Raw genomic sequence first — 15,969 nt, forward strand, 5'->3', positions numbered from 1 at the left:
AAAGTCCGTTTCCAAAGACTGGCTATTGCTGGCAAAAGTGAATTCCAAGTCAGGCAGTGTATACATGGTAGCTGAGATGCAGGGCAGTACAGTGAAGTCTCTGCCAACAGTAACCTTCAGCAGCCACTCTCTGCCACCATGTGATGGCCTATTCCAGGGGTTGTCAACTGGGGGTACGCATCCTCCTGGGCACTGGCGAGGTGTACGGGATGCACGCGCACCCCTTGAGCTTGGCGGTGCACCCCCTGCAAAAAGCGTCACCAACGCTGCCAGCGGCACCTGCAGGTGGTCGCCGCTTGCCACCCCCCTCTCTGCCAAAACCACTGGTGGCTTCTGCGGACGGTCCCTGGTTGCTGCCGGCAGCATCTGCGGGGGGTCGCGCTCGCCACCGCCACCAGCGCCGTGGCCGCCTGCGGGAGCTCACCGCTCGCCACTGCCACGCTCCCGCCACCAACGGCAGCCTCTGGGGGCGCGCAACGTTCATGCCCCTGGGGGTACTTGAGCTGTGGCAGGAGCCGGCAGCCCAGGGACCGCGGCTCTCGAGGGAAGAGGGCTCTTGGCGCGCTCCACTGGGCGCCCCACTGCGCCTGCGCGCCAGGGAGGGGCAGTGGCAGCATGAGCAGCAGGTACCTCCACCCCCTCCCCCTCCCCCGCCCACGTGGTTGCGAGCCCAGCGCCTGCGCCCCTCCCCGGCAGCGGCGGCAGCGGCGGCGGGCGGGGCGGCCCCGGGGCGGCAGCAACGGCTCCACCTGCCGCAGAACCCGCGCGGCCGCCGCGCCCCCGCCCCCCCGGCCCGCAGCATGAGCGCGCGGCGGCGGCGGGCGGCAGCCGGCCCCCCCCCCGCTGCTGCCGCCGCCGCCGCCGCTGCCGCCTAGGAGGGACACAGGGACCCGCCGCCGCCGCCCGGGGAGCAGCCAAGGTGACCGCCGCGCAGCCCCTGCCCCGCCCCGCCCCGCCCCGCCCCGGGGAGCGGCACCCACGGCCTGAGGTGAGGGGGGACCCCTTCCTCCCGCTAGTATATTGCAGTCCCAGAGGGTTACTGACTTGCATTGCATGCCCCTCCATTGCATTGTGATTTAATATTAGTCCCATTTCATTCGGCTTTGATTTTCATTTCGATCTCATCGCATTCCCGCTCCCCAAGCCGCGACACCCGACCTCCCAGCGCCTGGGAGCAGCTCCCGTTCCTGGGGAGTCTCCTGCCCCCTTTCTCATGCACCCTGCAAACGTACCTGTGGTTTCTCACCCTGGAGGTCCCTCTTTGCTTTCCCCAAATACTTCTTAAAAGGGAGTATTGGCCCTCTGCCCCTTTGCCCCCCCCATCACCCATCATTGCTTTTATGTAACAAGTGCCACCCGCCCCGCGCTGTGGGAGGTCAGTGCATGTTCTTGCTTGCGCTGGTGCTGTACCCAAACGTTAAAAAAAACAAAAAACCACCCAAACGTGTCTTGTCGTTGAAGAAGACAGGGGTTAAAATGAACGAAGACCGGAAGGGTAATGTAAGCTGGCTGCCTCGAGACGCGGCGGAAGCCAGCGCGGCAGAGAACGTCTCGGCTGCGGCCTCCTCCCTGATTCCTGTCGCAGATCCCGAGCCCGAGCTCGTAGTAAACCCCTGGGACATTGTTTTGTGTACTTCGGGAACCCTTATTTCGTGCGAAAATGCCATTGTGGTTCTTATCATTTTCCATAATCCCAGTCTCCGTGCCCCTATGTTCCTCCTGATAGGCAGCTTGGCGCTTGCCGACCTCTTAGCAGGAATTGGATTGATCATCAATTTTATTTTTGCCTATCTTCTCCAGTCAGAAGCTACAAAACTGGTCACGATTGGACTGATTGTTGCCTCTTTCTCTGCCTCTGTCTGCAGCTTGCTGGCTATTACTGTTGATCGTTACCTCTCACTGTATTATGCTTTGACTTATAATTCAGAAAGGACTGTCACTTTTACCTATGTCATGCTCATTTTGCTCTGGGGAGCATCTATTTGTATTGGACTGCTGCCTGTAATGGGCTGGAACTGCCTCAAAGATGAATCCACCTGCAGTGTTATCAGACCACTCACTAAAAATAACGCAGCTATCCTTTCAGTCTCTTTCTTGCTTATGTTTGCCCTCATGCTACAGCTCTACATCCAAATCTGTAAAATCGTGATGCGCCATGCTCATCAGATTGCCTTGCAACACCATTTCCTGGCCACATCTCACTATGTGACCACCCGAAAAGGAGTGTCTACTTTGGCCATTATTTTGGGGACCTTTGCTGCTTGCTGGATGCCTTTCACTCTCTATTCTCTAATAGCAGATTACACATACCCTTCTATATATACCTATGCCACTCTCCTGCCAGCCACCTACAATTCCATCATCAATCCTGTAATATACGCTTTTAGAAACCAAGAGATACAAAAAGCACTTGGGCTCATCTGCTGTGGCTGCATTCCTTCTAATCTGTCTCAAAGAGCAAGATCACCCAGTGATGTTTGACTAACAGCTAGGAGGACATTATTTTACATTTTATTTTTCACACATTTCTGCAACACAGTCTTTGGTTTAGATTCATTCATTAAACTCTACATATTGAATTCATAGTCAAGCCACAGGATGCACTGACCATTTTGTAAAAAGAAACCACATTGACCAAAATGAGTGAAATGGTTTAAGGAAGATTTTCAGAATCAAAATAATCAGTGTTCTTGCAGGTTTCTAATGTCACTCAGGATCTTTTGCTGTGGTACAGGTCATCGGGCCCAGTCATTCATAAATACAGTGATTTTACATTAACTTTAGTCATTAAAAAAAGTAGACTGAAGAATCATTCTTTTTCAGAATTGTTTTGTGATTGGGCTCAATTATGCTGCATGTTTGTTTGGCTTTTATTTCTGTTGTCAGGTAATGTCTCTTCTAGCTTTGGTAAGCTAGTAAAAAAAGATAACAGCTGTGATTTTTGTTATTATAAACCAAATTGTAAATTAGTGGAACACATTTCAGAATAACGGCCCAACCACTGTTGTTTCACTGGGTATTTATTATAATATTTTCTGTTCAACTAGTTTTCTATAAATGGGGAGCTACTTGTATAGGTTTCTATTCTGTGTCTCAGCGTGAAGTGGACCGTTATTTTAAAATGCTGCCTATTTTCTTCTGAGTTCTGGATAGATGCAAGAATAGAATATGTTTTTTGTCTTTCCTATTGTTTTCTTTCTTTTAAAAATCATTATATATTTTTATTTAAATGGCTTTTTGTGCTACTGATTTTTAGGCAAAATTCCCCATTGAAGCTGATGGGAAGTTCTGCTCCAAAAATCAATGGAACCAAATGGCCTCTAGGAATTATGCATACAGCACTTTATGTTTCTTTGATAGATTTTTTTTTGGTGAAATGTGTAAGGGAATATTTAATGAAAAAACCTTGTTAAAATAAGTTTAGCATCTACATTAAATGGTCCCCTAAAGTTAGTGGTTGATGCACAGCTGTTATTTCATGTTCTCATTGTTCTACTGTGATTTCAAATTCTTAAGTTTGAGCATTTTTGAGAACATGCATTCATAGTGTGTGTACCAAAAATGCATGTATGAAACCGTTTCAGCAACCATAGTAATTTTATTCATGACTTCCTCACATATTATGATGCTCAGTACTATATGCATATCATTTCACCATTGAATTTTGGATTAATAGTTCTAGTCTAAACAGCAGAACCTCCTTTCTTGAATAGTTAAATTTAAGCTAGAACAAAAATGTGTTCTCATAAAAAGATTTGATCATCAGGGGGGAAAATTAACTGGGGAAAAAAACCCGGATTTGCATTTCTTTGTGAAAGTTGAGATGTAGTCTCATATCAGTGCATAGGAATTTGCAGTACAAGTTGTACTTCCATTAACATTAATGGAAATTACAAGCATTGGCATTAATATGAGGTTATATTCTCTTGAATGTCAAAGTAAGTGTACTGTATTGTTGCTTCCATTACAGTATCTTCCATTACAGTTAAAAAAATCTCCAGTGTAAAAATAGCAATATATAAAGTTGATGAAAAAATATACCTGTATAGTATACATAGTAGAGACTACCGTCTCGCTGACACTGGAGCTTTTAAGATGGAATCTTTGTCTTTTCCTGTGAACATTTGGGTACTTTAGCTTTTGTAGCAAGTTTCTGTGGCATTAAGAATCTTATGTGATACACAGAGCTAAATTTCAAATGTGAATCAATCAGTCTTATGTTATCAGAGATCTGTACAGATTTTAGCAGCAATAATTGATTTTTGTTTCAATGCTAGATTCATATTCCATTATTTACCTTGTTCAACCTTAATGGTATTTGGCTATTAATTTGGGATCTAATCAATTTTAAAATTGCATGTCGTTACTCTGACTGAATGGTGCTCTTGCAATTCTCATTGGCTTCACCGGGACTTTCAGATAGACTGAGGGCCAGATTCCAAATGGTGCTTACTATTTGGAATATTGGCATTCTTTATCTACTTCAAAATATTAATGAAGTTATAGTCATGATGAGTTTCCTATTGTTTGTTCCTATTGTTATAGGAAAGTCACTTTTTAAAATAACTATGCTCCATATACATCTGATTTTATAAGTACACAAAGTATCAAATATTGGAAGCTCTTGCTAAGGTTACTCGTGAAAATTCTTAAATGAATGGTGCATAAAGGCCTCGCCATAAGCTTTGTCTCTTGTATACAAGTGCCAAAAAACCGTGATCACAACCACTTACGGTTATCACCAAAATTCTGTCCCAAAAAGAAATGAGTTTTTCTGCACTTCTCTCTAGGTGCATACAACCGTAACATTTGGTCACCTCCCAATCCTCAGCCTATGTAAACTATCCCTCACAGTACCCATCTGTGGTAAAAAACGCATTAAAAGAAAGGAGCCTGAGGACAACAATGTTTGCTTCCCTGCAACAACTCACATTGGGACTTGACCAGTGTCTGTCTCACTCAGTGGGAACCTAGAGCTGTAGACAACTTTTCAGAGAAGGAAATAATACCCCTCTCTTTCGAGCATGATTTGGGAGATCTATATGCAATGGGCTTTTTCCAAACACAAATTTGAGGATACCATCTAGGTTAAAATTTACGATACAGAAGCATTGAAACTACAGCGTGATATTCATCCCTAGGTAAGGGGCAGTTTCTTGTTTCTAAACTCTAGCACTACAGCCTTGCCCAGATGTGTTGGCACTTGATTGATTGATTTGGACTATCAAAATAAAGATGTCCTTAAATTCAGAAGACTCTAATATAAGTCCTGATGTGGGCCAAAAGTTTTATTGAAGTCAATGAGTATGGCCTGTGTAAGGCTGTAGCCCAGAATGCTTTACAGAATTACTGTAATTATAAAACTTGCAGTATTGGGCATATGATGCATAGTATGCGCGTAAATGAACATGTGTCCTTGTGGTGGGGTAGAGGGGGCAGGGGGAGATCACTTGTTCATATCTAAATACTGGCCTCAGTAATTCAACAGCTATAAATGTTTTTGTTTTTGTTTTTTAAAGGCAACTATTTTTCAGACCCTGCAGTTCTGGCCATGTTTCTAGTCAAGTTTCTAGATGTAAAAGCAGTTTATATCCTGGGTCCCAATTCTGGAAGTTGTTCCATACAGGCAAATCCCACAATCCAAGTGGGGCCGCTCTGAAATAGAAGGGGCACTGGTGAGGCACAGAGATCTGCCCCAGGGTATACATTTTTATGCTGCAATGAACAGTATTGATGCCTAATGCTACATGATGTGGTAAATTGACAATTCTAAGCAATACTGGGTTTTTCACACCTTGATAATCAACAGAAGTGTTTTTAAAAACAATGCAGAATTTAATCAAAATAATTTCAAAATGTGAAAAATTCTTAAGATGCTCAACCTTCAGGTTACACGTTTGATGGCAAAATCTACTACAGCCATTGTTTCCTGTCAAGATCAAGAATGCTCTCAAGTCAAGTAGCTGAGAGTAAATGTAGTTAAAGCATGCTAATTTTGGTAGCCAACAGCACACTCGGGAGTGATGCAGCTAAAAATCACATCCAGATTAATTTGGCTCCCCAGTTCAAAGGTCCAGGTACCCATTTACAGCTGGGTCAACTTGATGCAGCTGCTGGCACAAGTCCAGGGCAAGGCTCAAACTCAAAACTATAGAGATGCTTTAACTGGCCTGTGCCTGCATCTTGCAGAGCTCCATGTTTCCAACCTATCCATTTCTATTAGATTCTTGATTTTTTAACATTTAAAATATTAGCAATAATGAAAACAATGCTTTTATCATAACAGCAATAAATCCCATTAACTAACTGTTTGTATAAAGCTGTAGAGCTGATTCATAGCAATAGTAAGGAAGCAATAAATTCATTAGGCAAAAATAAATTTCAAGTACTAAATTAAACCCATAGAATGAGCATATATAGATAGAAGTCTTCCTTTGTTTGGCATTAATTAAAGGACCGGTATAGGACAGTGTTTCACCCAGGTTTGCATTTAAGTTATTGTATGGAATTATTTAATGATAAATTTTATCTCATTTTTACATCTTGAATTCATTATAACTCCCAGAGAGCATTATAGTATAGCACAAGGAATTTCTATTAAGTGTATTACTTCATGTGGTTTAAGATTTAGGTTTAGTTGCAGCATTAATTATATGTAGGATTTCTGGTTTTAGGCTAACACTGATATACTTCCTTTAACAAAAGAGGCTTTCATAAAACCTGTGTTGAAGACACCCATATTTACAAGGCTTGCCATGTTGAAAACCATAAAATTCCTCTGTGCTCCTTGGCAGCTGATTGCTGATATTTGGCTTTGGAAAGAAGTTTTTGGCATAAATGAAGAAAAATTCCCTATGATGTATGAATGCATTTGAAGCAAGCTGACAGGTCTCCTTTACAGTATCCCCAGCATAACTGCAGAGGTGCACCAATACATCAGTCTGATGTCGGATCGGCACCAATATAAAGAAAATTGACTTTATTGGAAATCAGCCTGATGTGGCCGATAAATGCCCATGCATGCGCATAGCTGCAGCGCAACATGTAGGCAGCGAGGAGCGTAGCCCGACAGCGTGGAGAGCTGCGTGTAGCTGGTAAGTCTGTTGTGGTGGAAGGGGGAGGGGAAGGGATGTGGGGGGCAGATCAAGACCCCCATGGTGAGGGAGGGAGTGGGGCTGGGGCAAGCATGGGTGGGGTGGGGTGCAGGACAGAACCATGGGAAGGGAGGGGTGTCTCCCACCACTGCACACACCCCAGGAGGGCACGGGGGGGCAGGGCGTGTGCTCCTGGATCTGCGTAGGGTGACTGCAGGCTGGGGCTGAGGCTGCACTGGGCTTTTCCCAGCGCGTGGGTGGGGGGGGATTGGACTGTGGCTGCACTCGGGGCAGGTGGTAGCAGCACTGGGAGTGGGGCTATGGTGAATTTTGGGGTGGCTTCAACCCCCCCCCATAACCCTCCTCCCAGCTCCATCTCTGCCCGCCCCCTAGTGCAGCCTGGCCCAGCCCACAACCCAGCCATGTCCCACACAGATCTAAGGGGGGACACGTGCCCCTGCCCATACCCTCGGGTGCGCACAGCAGTGGGAGCAGCCCCCCCTCCCCTCCCTGCACCACCCAGACAAGCCACAGCTCCATCTCGCACCTGCACCAGCTGGGCAGCGCCTGCACCAGCCCCACTCCCTCCCTCACCACAGTGGGCCTTGATCTTCCCCCCTACACCCCTTCTACCACAAAAGACTTACCAGCTGCACGCAGCTCTTCAAGCTGTCAGGCTGCATATCAGAGAATCGTATCAGTATCAGCCAATATGCCTCCTTAAAAATCGTCTATCAGTATCAGCCCCCAGAATCTCTTATCAGTGCCCTAGGATGCTGTGGTCCCTTCAGCACACCCTGTAATCTTGCCATAGAAGTTTAGTGGTGTAGGGCCTTGCACCATCCTTAATCATTCAGGAGCCTGATCCAAAAGCCTACTGAAGTCAGTAGTAGATTTCCCATTGATGTCAGTGGCATTTGGAGTAGGCCAAGAGCATTTCATCTCCACATTTTTCCCCCCTCGTTTTTAGATCTGCTTTTGATTACTGGATCTTGGCTGACTAGGTGGAATTGCCAATGGTGCTGAGCATCAGTGGGAGCAAGGGCTACCATTTCAGCACTGACAGTCCAGCCATTCAGGCATAAGTTCAACTATTCAGGAATGTAAATTTCCTCACTTTCTTAAGCTTATTCTAGAATGAAAAGAACTGTGTGTTAAAACATATATGTACTAATTTCCATCAACAGACAGTATATATATATATATGCCTACTTTTGCAGGTAAAAATGTGGCAGAATGGTCACCACTTAAAAAATATCCACAATTACTATACAGCAGTAAGATACCAAATACCTCCATCTACTTGAGATAAGAAAATAGCAGAGCTATCTGGATGTTTTTACAGCCTATATCCAGATCTAAAAAAATGTGTAGGAAAAATGGTTGTTCCAGAATGCCTGGCAGTGAAACAGGATTTTGACACAGTAGGCATTTCTGAAACATGATAGAGTGAAAAAATGAATGGTATGCCTGGATATGAACCATTTTTTTTTATCTTGGAGGTACAAAAATTAGAACAGTGACAGAGTGATAGCAGATGTCACCAGATTGGTCTAGTTCTTGCCATTTATTAAATCTAGTCAACAGCCCCATTGACTTAAAGATAACTAGGCAACTGAGCAACAAGGTCACATGTCAAATTCATTGTCAACAAATATAAGTTATTGGTAATAGAGGATGGAATAAATAAGTTTAAATACAGACATCACTTGATTTTTGATAAATTGTAGACCTTCACAAAAAAGACTTGGGTCAGTTACTGTGGACAACTCGATGAAAACGTCAGTTTAGTGCTTGGTGACAGTCAAAAAAAACCCTATCAAAATATTAGGAAGTATAAGGGTAATATAATACTGACTATATTAGGAAGCCATTTTATAAATCAGTCACTTGGGAATGGTATGTTTGATTTTGGTCTTTAGTAGTCCAGAGACAGAATGAAGATGAGACTATTTATTATACACAAAAGTCTAAATAGAAGGGACGTGATAAACATTCATTTAAAAAACTGAAAGGGATAGGGAAGATAAATCAAGCATGCCTGTTTTTCCTCTCACAGCGCAAGAACAGGAGGACTTTAAGTGAAATTGAAAAACAATAAATTTGGAAATACTTCTCCACTCAATGTGGGAGTAGCCTGCAGAACTGCCTGTTATGATTTACTAAGGCCGAGAGTTAGCAAAATTTTAAAAATGTATGTGGGCAGTGAGAACATCCAATTTACATTGGATTAGATAAAGTTGCATGAGCATATGTCTTTAGTGTTCAGGGAATTAACTGAGGTTACTGTAAAAAAAAAAAAAAAAATCTCCGATTACCAAGTTATTTTACAAACATACATTTTGAAGATGCATAAACCTTCCTCTGAAATTCACGCAGCAGTTGGAAAACAAATGGACTATTGGGCTATGCCAGTACAGCAGTATCTGTGTTCTGATGGTAGCTGCTGGTAAACATTGACTTTTCATGTTAACCACCTTATCTGTATACACAAATGAGTAGCTTTGCAACATACAAGTATCTGATGCTACTTTGCCGAAATATCACTGGCCTTGATTCTGCAATCCTGCATAACTCCAGTCAAAGTCACTGGGAGTTTTCCATAGAAAAGGACTGCAGGTTTAGGACATGGTGCAGCAGCCAGTTAGTGTACAGGATACATCAAGGTATGTTCCTGTTTTTTTCTGAAGAGGACACAAGCCCTTACTACTTACTGAAGTTGCTTCTGTGATAATGACTTTAAAGATGCTACCACCCATATTACAGACTAAATGCCTGGGCCTGTGCTGAAATGTCACAGCTCTTGCAGATATTATAAATTTATAACCACCCCTTCTAGATGAGCAGCAAAGGAGTACTGTATTGTCATGCAATATACAAACCTGAAGTGACAGGATATTGAACATTTTTCCAGCATGAGAAATGAGATGGAGCTGAAGAAGCTCCTAAAAGATGATGATTGTCCTCCAAACCTTATAATTATTGCAATTATTATAAAACTCATGGAAAACAGATTTTTCAATTGTTCTGTAAGGTATATGGCGGATATTTCCAAATGTCTGTGGGATCAAGGCGCATAAATTCCACAGACATTCAACAGAACTTGGGGTCCTAAAGCCTTTAGGTACTTCTGAAATTCTCCCACTGACTTAGCTGTTTTGCAGTTGATCTAATGTGTAAGCATATTTTAGAGTTATTGGAGGACTATATATGATACCAAACAAAATAGCATCAGAGTTATCCAGGTGGAATGGCTTTAGTTTTATTGAAAATGAACTTTAAAATTAAATTAAGAGTACAAAGAAAGCCAGCAAAGAGTCAGATCTGGTAGAGCTGTTGAATATTATTTAAGGTAACTTCTAAACAAAATAATTTATATTCTTAGCAGAATGAAATTTTAAAAAGCATGACATACTGTAATGATAGCTATATGGACTTGATTTTCCACATTGGTACAGTCATTCTAGTAATGGCTAAAGAGTTACTCTTTACTTACAGCAATGAGTGTATGAAATCAGGTACAATATAGATTTAGTTTCAGTGATCTACCTTTTTAAGGTTCAGAGGTAGCATAGCCCCTTGTGAATGAGGAATTTATACTCTTACCTTTTAAAGTTGTGTTTGGATAGGTAAAGAACCATTTAGAAGACTTTAATAAGATGCTTTAAAAACAAAGTTAGTCATACATTGTCAAGTTTTTCAAAGAAAATCTATGATTGCAATAAATAATATCTTGTAATATATGCATTTCTGATTGGGTAATACTTATGAAGTTTGGTGTAAAGACTTCCCTAAATGGCTGCAACACTTTCAGTCAGAAAGTTCTATATCCATTTATGTTTTCCTTATAAAAAAGGTAGGAGTTTTAATTGTAGAAAAAGAATTAAGTAAATTGTTGCCATGTTGTTTACAGCAGTAGTTCTGTATATACTGACACATTCAGTCCTAAGCTGCAGAGGGTACTGAAATTATAAATCCAGGGATATCTGAGTATTGCCTTGGTCTGGGATTCCTTACTCAAGGAAAAAACTCTCAACATATTCATCACACAACCCAAATTCCTCCATCTTGCAGGGGCAGCACACTTCTCACCTTTGGACATGAAGTTCCCACACCTTTCCAAATTGGACCCCAACACTACTTATATGTTCACAAATGAATAAAAAACAGAACTGGATAAATCCTTTTTCATGTGCAGACTGGGTTAAAAATATCTACATGCAGACTTTATTATAAGAATACTGGAAGCAAAATAATCCCATATGTTCCACTTGTATAACAGACAAAGATGGTCTTCTAGAACATTTTAGTATCTCATCAAATGTAAACTTCCATTACCAGGTTGTGGTGGCCAGAATGCAGTCAGTGGACATTAAGACCAAGACCTAAATAAGATTAAAAACAAGGGTGGTTATGGTGACAGATATTGAAAACATCTCCCTATTACAGTGGGAAGAGCTTAACACACAACAAACTAGAGTTTTTGAAAGGGATATAAATCTTCATGTTCCAAAGCATATACTAACCTCCCATTAGTGGGAAGCAGGAAAACATTTTCCCTATACTCATCTACTGTGCAGTTTCAGGAGTATCTAATGCTAGCCATTGCTAGAAATAACCCCCATCTTAGCTAGCTCCATCACTGCAACATCTGATTGTTTCCCACCCTCTCTCTGGAAAAATGCCACAAAAGAGAATAAGTTTTAAAATCTGTATCTTAGCTCTGGTCCTGTAAGGTATTGATTGTTCCTAGCTCTCATTTGACATTGCCTGGGTAATGCTTAACACCTCCCAGTTACAAAAAACTCAGTCTATTCTAGTCTTCCTTCAGGAAAGAGACAGTATAGTATGTAAAGAGGGCAGAGACATGGTCTACCAAACATGGAGTTACCCCAAGATCTTCAGGAAACATGCTGTTTAAATTTGTGGAATTAGTGTGTTCAGTCAGCCCCCACCGTAAGACTCCTTGACTGTCCTTGGGTTGTTCCTCTCGGATCCTTGCAGTTCATTTTGAGGGCTAAAAGGAAAGTAGAAAGCATAAAGCTGAAGGTAATTCTTCTCTAGCAGTATTAAATCCCCGTGTCAAATCATGTTGGTTTCAGAAGGGGGCACTCTGCTCTCGGTTCTCATCAGGTGGTGTTAGTGCAGAGACTTTTCTGCAGACTACATAGGAATGAGTGAGCATACTTCACTTGACACTGTCAATTCCTGATCCTTTCTTCTGTTTTCCATTTTTATTCCCCTCCCCTGGGAACAGAGAAGTGTCCTGGGCCCATGAAACTCAGTGCTGTGGAGTACATGTTGTGGTGCATGGTTTTCTGTGCAACTGTGGTTCCAGTGCGTAGCAGCAGAATATAGTTATCTATTTCCATTTAATATGGTTGTTCTTAAAACTTAATAATGGTAAGAGTAGGAAACAGATCTAGCAGAAAGCAGAAATACTTAAGCGATTTGTACGAAAACATGAGAGGAATTACAACTGGTGAGCAAGCAGACAATTTTTACTATTGTGGGTAATATAAATGAATCATAAGGGAAAGCCTACGGTAGTACTCCCCTACTCTTGAATCAGGTTCTCAATGAAACCTATGGAAATTCTGCTTCTGCTTTAACAGACTATGACTTTGGGTATATGGGGCCTCATTCAAAACCCATTAAAGTCAATGAGCATTTAATTTCTATTCTTACTTGAGCTACAAAGAGTAGGTACAGTAGACCTCTAGACCACTTTTTATTTCACATCTCTATTTTTCAGTAGTTTGGGGTCAAGCCTTAACAGTAGTTCTTCCTTTTTTTCCTCTTAGCTCTACTATAATTGCAAAAACCTAGGAAAATTAATTGCAAATGAGTTTATTTAAAAAAGATATTTCACAGCATATAAATGTTGAAAGTCTGTGTCTGTGATTCTAGATGTAAGATTTGATATTTACTGGTAACTCCAGCTCATCAGAGTAGAATACCATGGGCCAGTAGGTCCCAGGGAATATCTCTTTTCATTTTCTTTGTCCTACCATATGTAGTAAAAAACAAATGAAAAAAGGGCCTATCAGTTACAGTTTTCATCCTCTTAAATGTATTCCAAGGACAGCTTTCCTTAGGAAACTGAATATAGTTCACCCAAACACGTAATGCTGGTAACTTCAATATGATATTTACATCCTGAATTATGTAATGTTTTAGAAACAGCAGCTGCATGGATATGTTTTCAAAAATACACCTCTCCCTAGGAGCCCAAGTAGAATTTTGCATGAACTGCTTTTCATACGAATACCAATTACTTTGCTTAGAACATGAAGATCTATGGTTATTTCCTACAATGACATATTTTTTTCTTATAATCATTGTTGACATTTAAATAATAGATTACTAGTCTGTAAAGAAATGTTAAAAGGAAGCTGAAGAGTTTTACCTAAGTTTCTGTAAAGATTAGAGCTTGGGATAGAGATTACAGAGCTTCTTGTTGTATACAAGATAACCATTTAATGCACTTTATTTTAATAAAAAAGGCACAAATAATTCTTTGTTTATAAAATGTTACAATTGCACTATGCTGTAAGAGTTAGTTGCTAAATTTAAAATGTACAGTTTTGTAGTCTACGTTGTAAGTGCTTAGTCAAAGTATTGAAACAAATTATGTCCGTTTCAGTTAATTTTATATGTGGTACATGTAACTACAAATAAATGTTCCTTTCTACAAAAGGTTGTACTTTTCTTCCTACTGAGTGGGTGTTACTTGTCAAACAATAATTTAATTCTTTTTCACAGAGTGCTACAGTTTTATTTAAAAATGTGAACAAAAACACACGCAGATCATTATTGGGAGTTGTTGGAAGAAGATTTCAAAGAATGGATTCAGAGCTGATGCAAAAAAATGGACAGACTCAGTTGGACTTCCATAGAACTTGCACCCATAACACCAGGAAATCTAGATTGGTATCATTTTCCACCAAAGAGCAGGAAGAAGGCATGTGAAGGGGCAAATGAAAGTCAAGATTCAACTCCTAACATACTGTCGTACACTGCTAATGAACTGCTGTTCTCCCTCTCCTCTGACACCTTGGTATGTGTCACCAACTTACAGTCTTATGTTTTTGTGAGTCAAATTCAGACAGCAAAAGAGTGTAAGGGGCTGGGTTAGAAGTCATATCAATGTAAATGAAGGAAATCTTAAACAAAATTCTTAAATGGGAGATACTAGGTTCCTGGTATATTTAGCATTGGCAAGTGCTGCATAAAGTGTTGGACTCTCAGTCACTTTTATATTCTCAGTTGCAGAACTAAAGCATAGTAACTGAGTTTTTAAGCTTTGTGAATGCAAAATAGTTTTATAATGCTGTGAGTTAGCTCAAACAACAAACTATTGACTGGGAGATATAATGGTAGTATTATGAAATACATCTTGTTGTAGGGACTTATATCATCTCCAGAATGGTGTTTAAATAAATGTTAAATTCAACATGGGATGCTATTTTGGATACTTACTCCAGTAAGCAGTAACTGAAAAAGGCAAGCCTTTACCGCTACATTGCCAAGTACTTATTTATTCAGGAAACTTAGCAAGAATGGTAGGAGGCTTCCAAGCACAATAACTGAGCCAGCTTGTCAGGAATTTGGATCTTTTAAATCAAAATTCAAGTTCCAGCAAAAATGACCCAAATTAGTTTTCCAGTTACCTAGGCCCCAAACCTCAAAGGTATTTAGCCACATAACTGCCGTTAATTTTACTAATTAGGCACCTAAATATCTGTTGAGGATCTGGGACACCAGGGTTTCAAAACATGTACTCTTCATGCTAATACAATAATGTCATTCAAATATCCATAGGAATAAAACTTAACCCATTGTGGCAAAACAGCTGCTTTAATGTTAGCTATGGAAATCTCTGATATTTTGAAGTGTAGAATAGATCTATGCTTGCAAAAGTCTTTATCTTCTAATTAAAAAGTAATTCAAATGGTGTCAGAAATACCCAACATGCTATAAAAGAAGACATATATTGCTAATCACTACAGAAAGAAAAATGATGGACAGAAAACCGAAAAGCCATGTTTTGTTTCATCTTAACTTTGCTAGAATGACACATTTGCAGATGACACCAGCATATCTACTATTCCCCCTAGTCTGAAGTGTAGGGTTAGGATTAAGAGTGACCTAAACAAAGTGGAGGATTGGGTCAAAAGAAATTTCATGAGGTTCAACAAGGACAAGAGCAAAGTCCTGCACTTAGGACAGACCAATCCCATGCACCAGTACAGGCTGGGGACTGACTGGCTGGGCAGCAGCTCTGCAGAAAAGGACCTGGGGGTTACAGTGGACAATAAGCTGAATATGATTGAACAGTGTGCCCTTGTTGCAAAGAAGGCTAATGGCATACTGGGCTGCACTGTTAGGTGTGTTGCCAGCAGGTCAAGGGAAGTGATTATTCAGCACTTGGGAGGCCACATCTGAAGTACTGTGTTCTGTTTTGCCCCCCACCCTTACAGAAAGGATGTGGACAAATTGGAGAGAGTCCAGCAGAGGGCAACAAAGATGGTGAGAGGACTGGGGCACATAAACTTATAAGGAAAGAGTGAGGGAACTGGGCTTATTTAGTCTAGAGAAGAGGAGACTGCGAGAGGGGAATTAATAGCAGCCTTCAGCTACCTGAAGCGGGGTTACAAAGAGGATGGAGCTAGACTGTTCTCAGTGGTGATGGATGACAGAACAAGGAGCAACGGTCTCAAGTTGCAGTAAGAGAAATTCAGGTAAGATAGTAGAAAGAATCTCACTAATAAAACACTGGAACAGGTTACCCAGAGAGGTGGCAGAAGCTCCATCCTTGGATGGTCCTGCTTTGAGCAGAGGGTTGGACTAGATGACCTCCTGGGGTCCTTTC

At 41.3% G+C, this 15,969-nt stretch overlaps 1 protein-coding gene across 2 annotated transcripts; it reads left to right on the forward strand.

Moving 5' to 3' along the window:
* Positions 1–754: 754 nt before the first annotated feature.
* On the forward strand, positions 755–14,550 carry GPR12 (G protein-coupled receptor 12). 2 transcript variants are annotated; one of them, XR_009458945.1, is made up of 2 exons: positions 755–988; positions 13,860–14,550. XR_009458945.1 is itself a non-coding variant. In XM_019497383.2 (2 exons), exon 1 carries the CDS (start codon positions 1,384–1,386, stop codon positions 2,479–2,481), a length of 1,098 nt encoding a protein of 365 aa, XP_019352928.1. In that variant the 5' UTR covers positions 999–1,383; the 3' UTR covers positions 2,482–7,094; positions 13,860–14,550. The 2 variants fall into 2 exon arrangements, 1 of the variants encoding a protein (XP_019352928.1); XM_019497383.2 differs by lacking the exon at positions 755–988 and adding an exon at positions 999–7,094.
* Positions 14,551–15,969: the final 1,419 nt, after the last annotated feature.

This window comes from Alligator mississippiensis, chromosome 1, assembly GCF_030867095.1.
Source record: "Alligator mississippiensis isolate rAllMis1 chromosome 1, rAllMis1, whole genome shotgun sequence".
In the NCBI taxonomy this organism is placed as follows: Eukaryota; Metazoa; Chordata; order Crocodylia; family Alligatoridae; genus Alligator; species Alligator mississippiensis.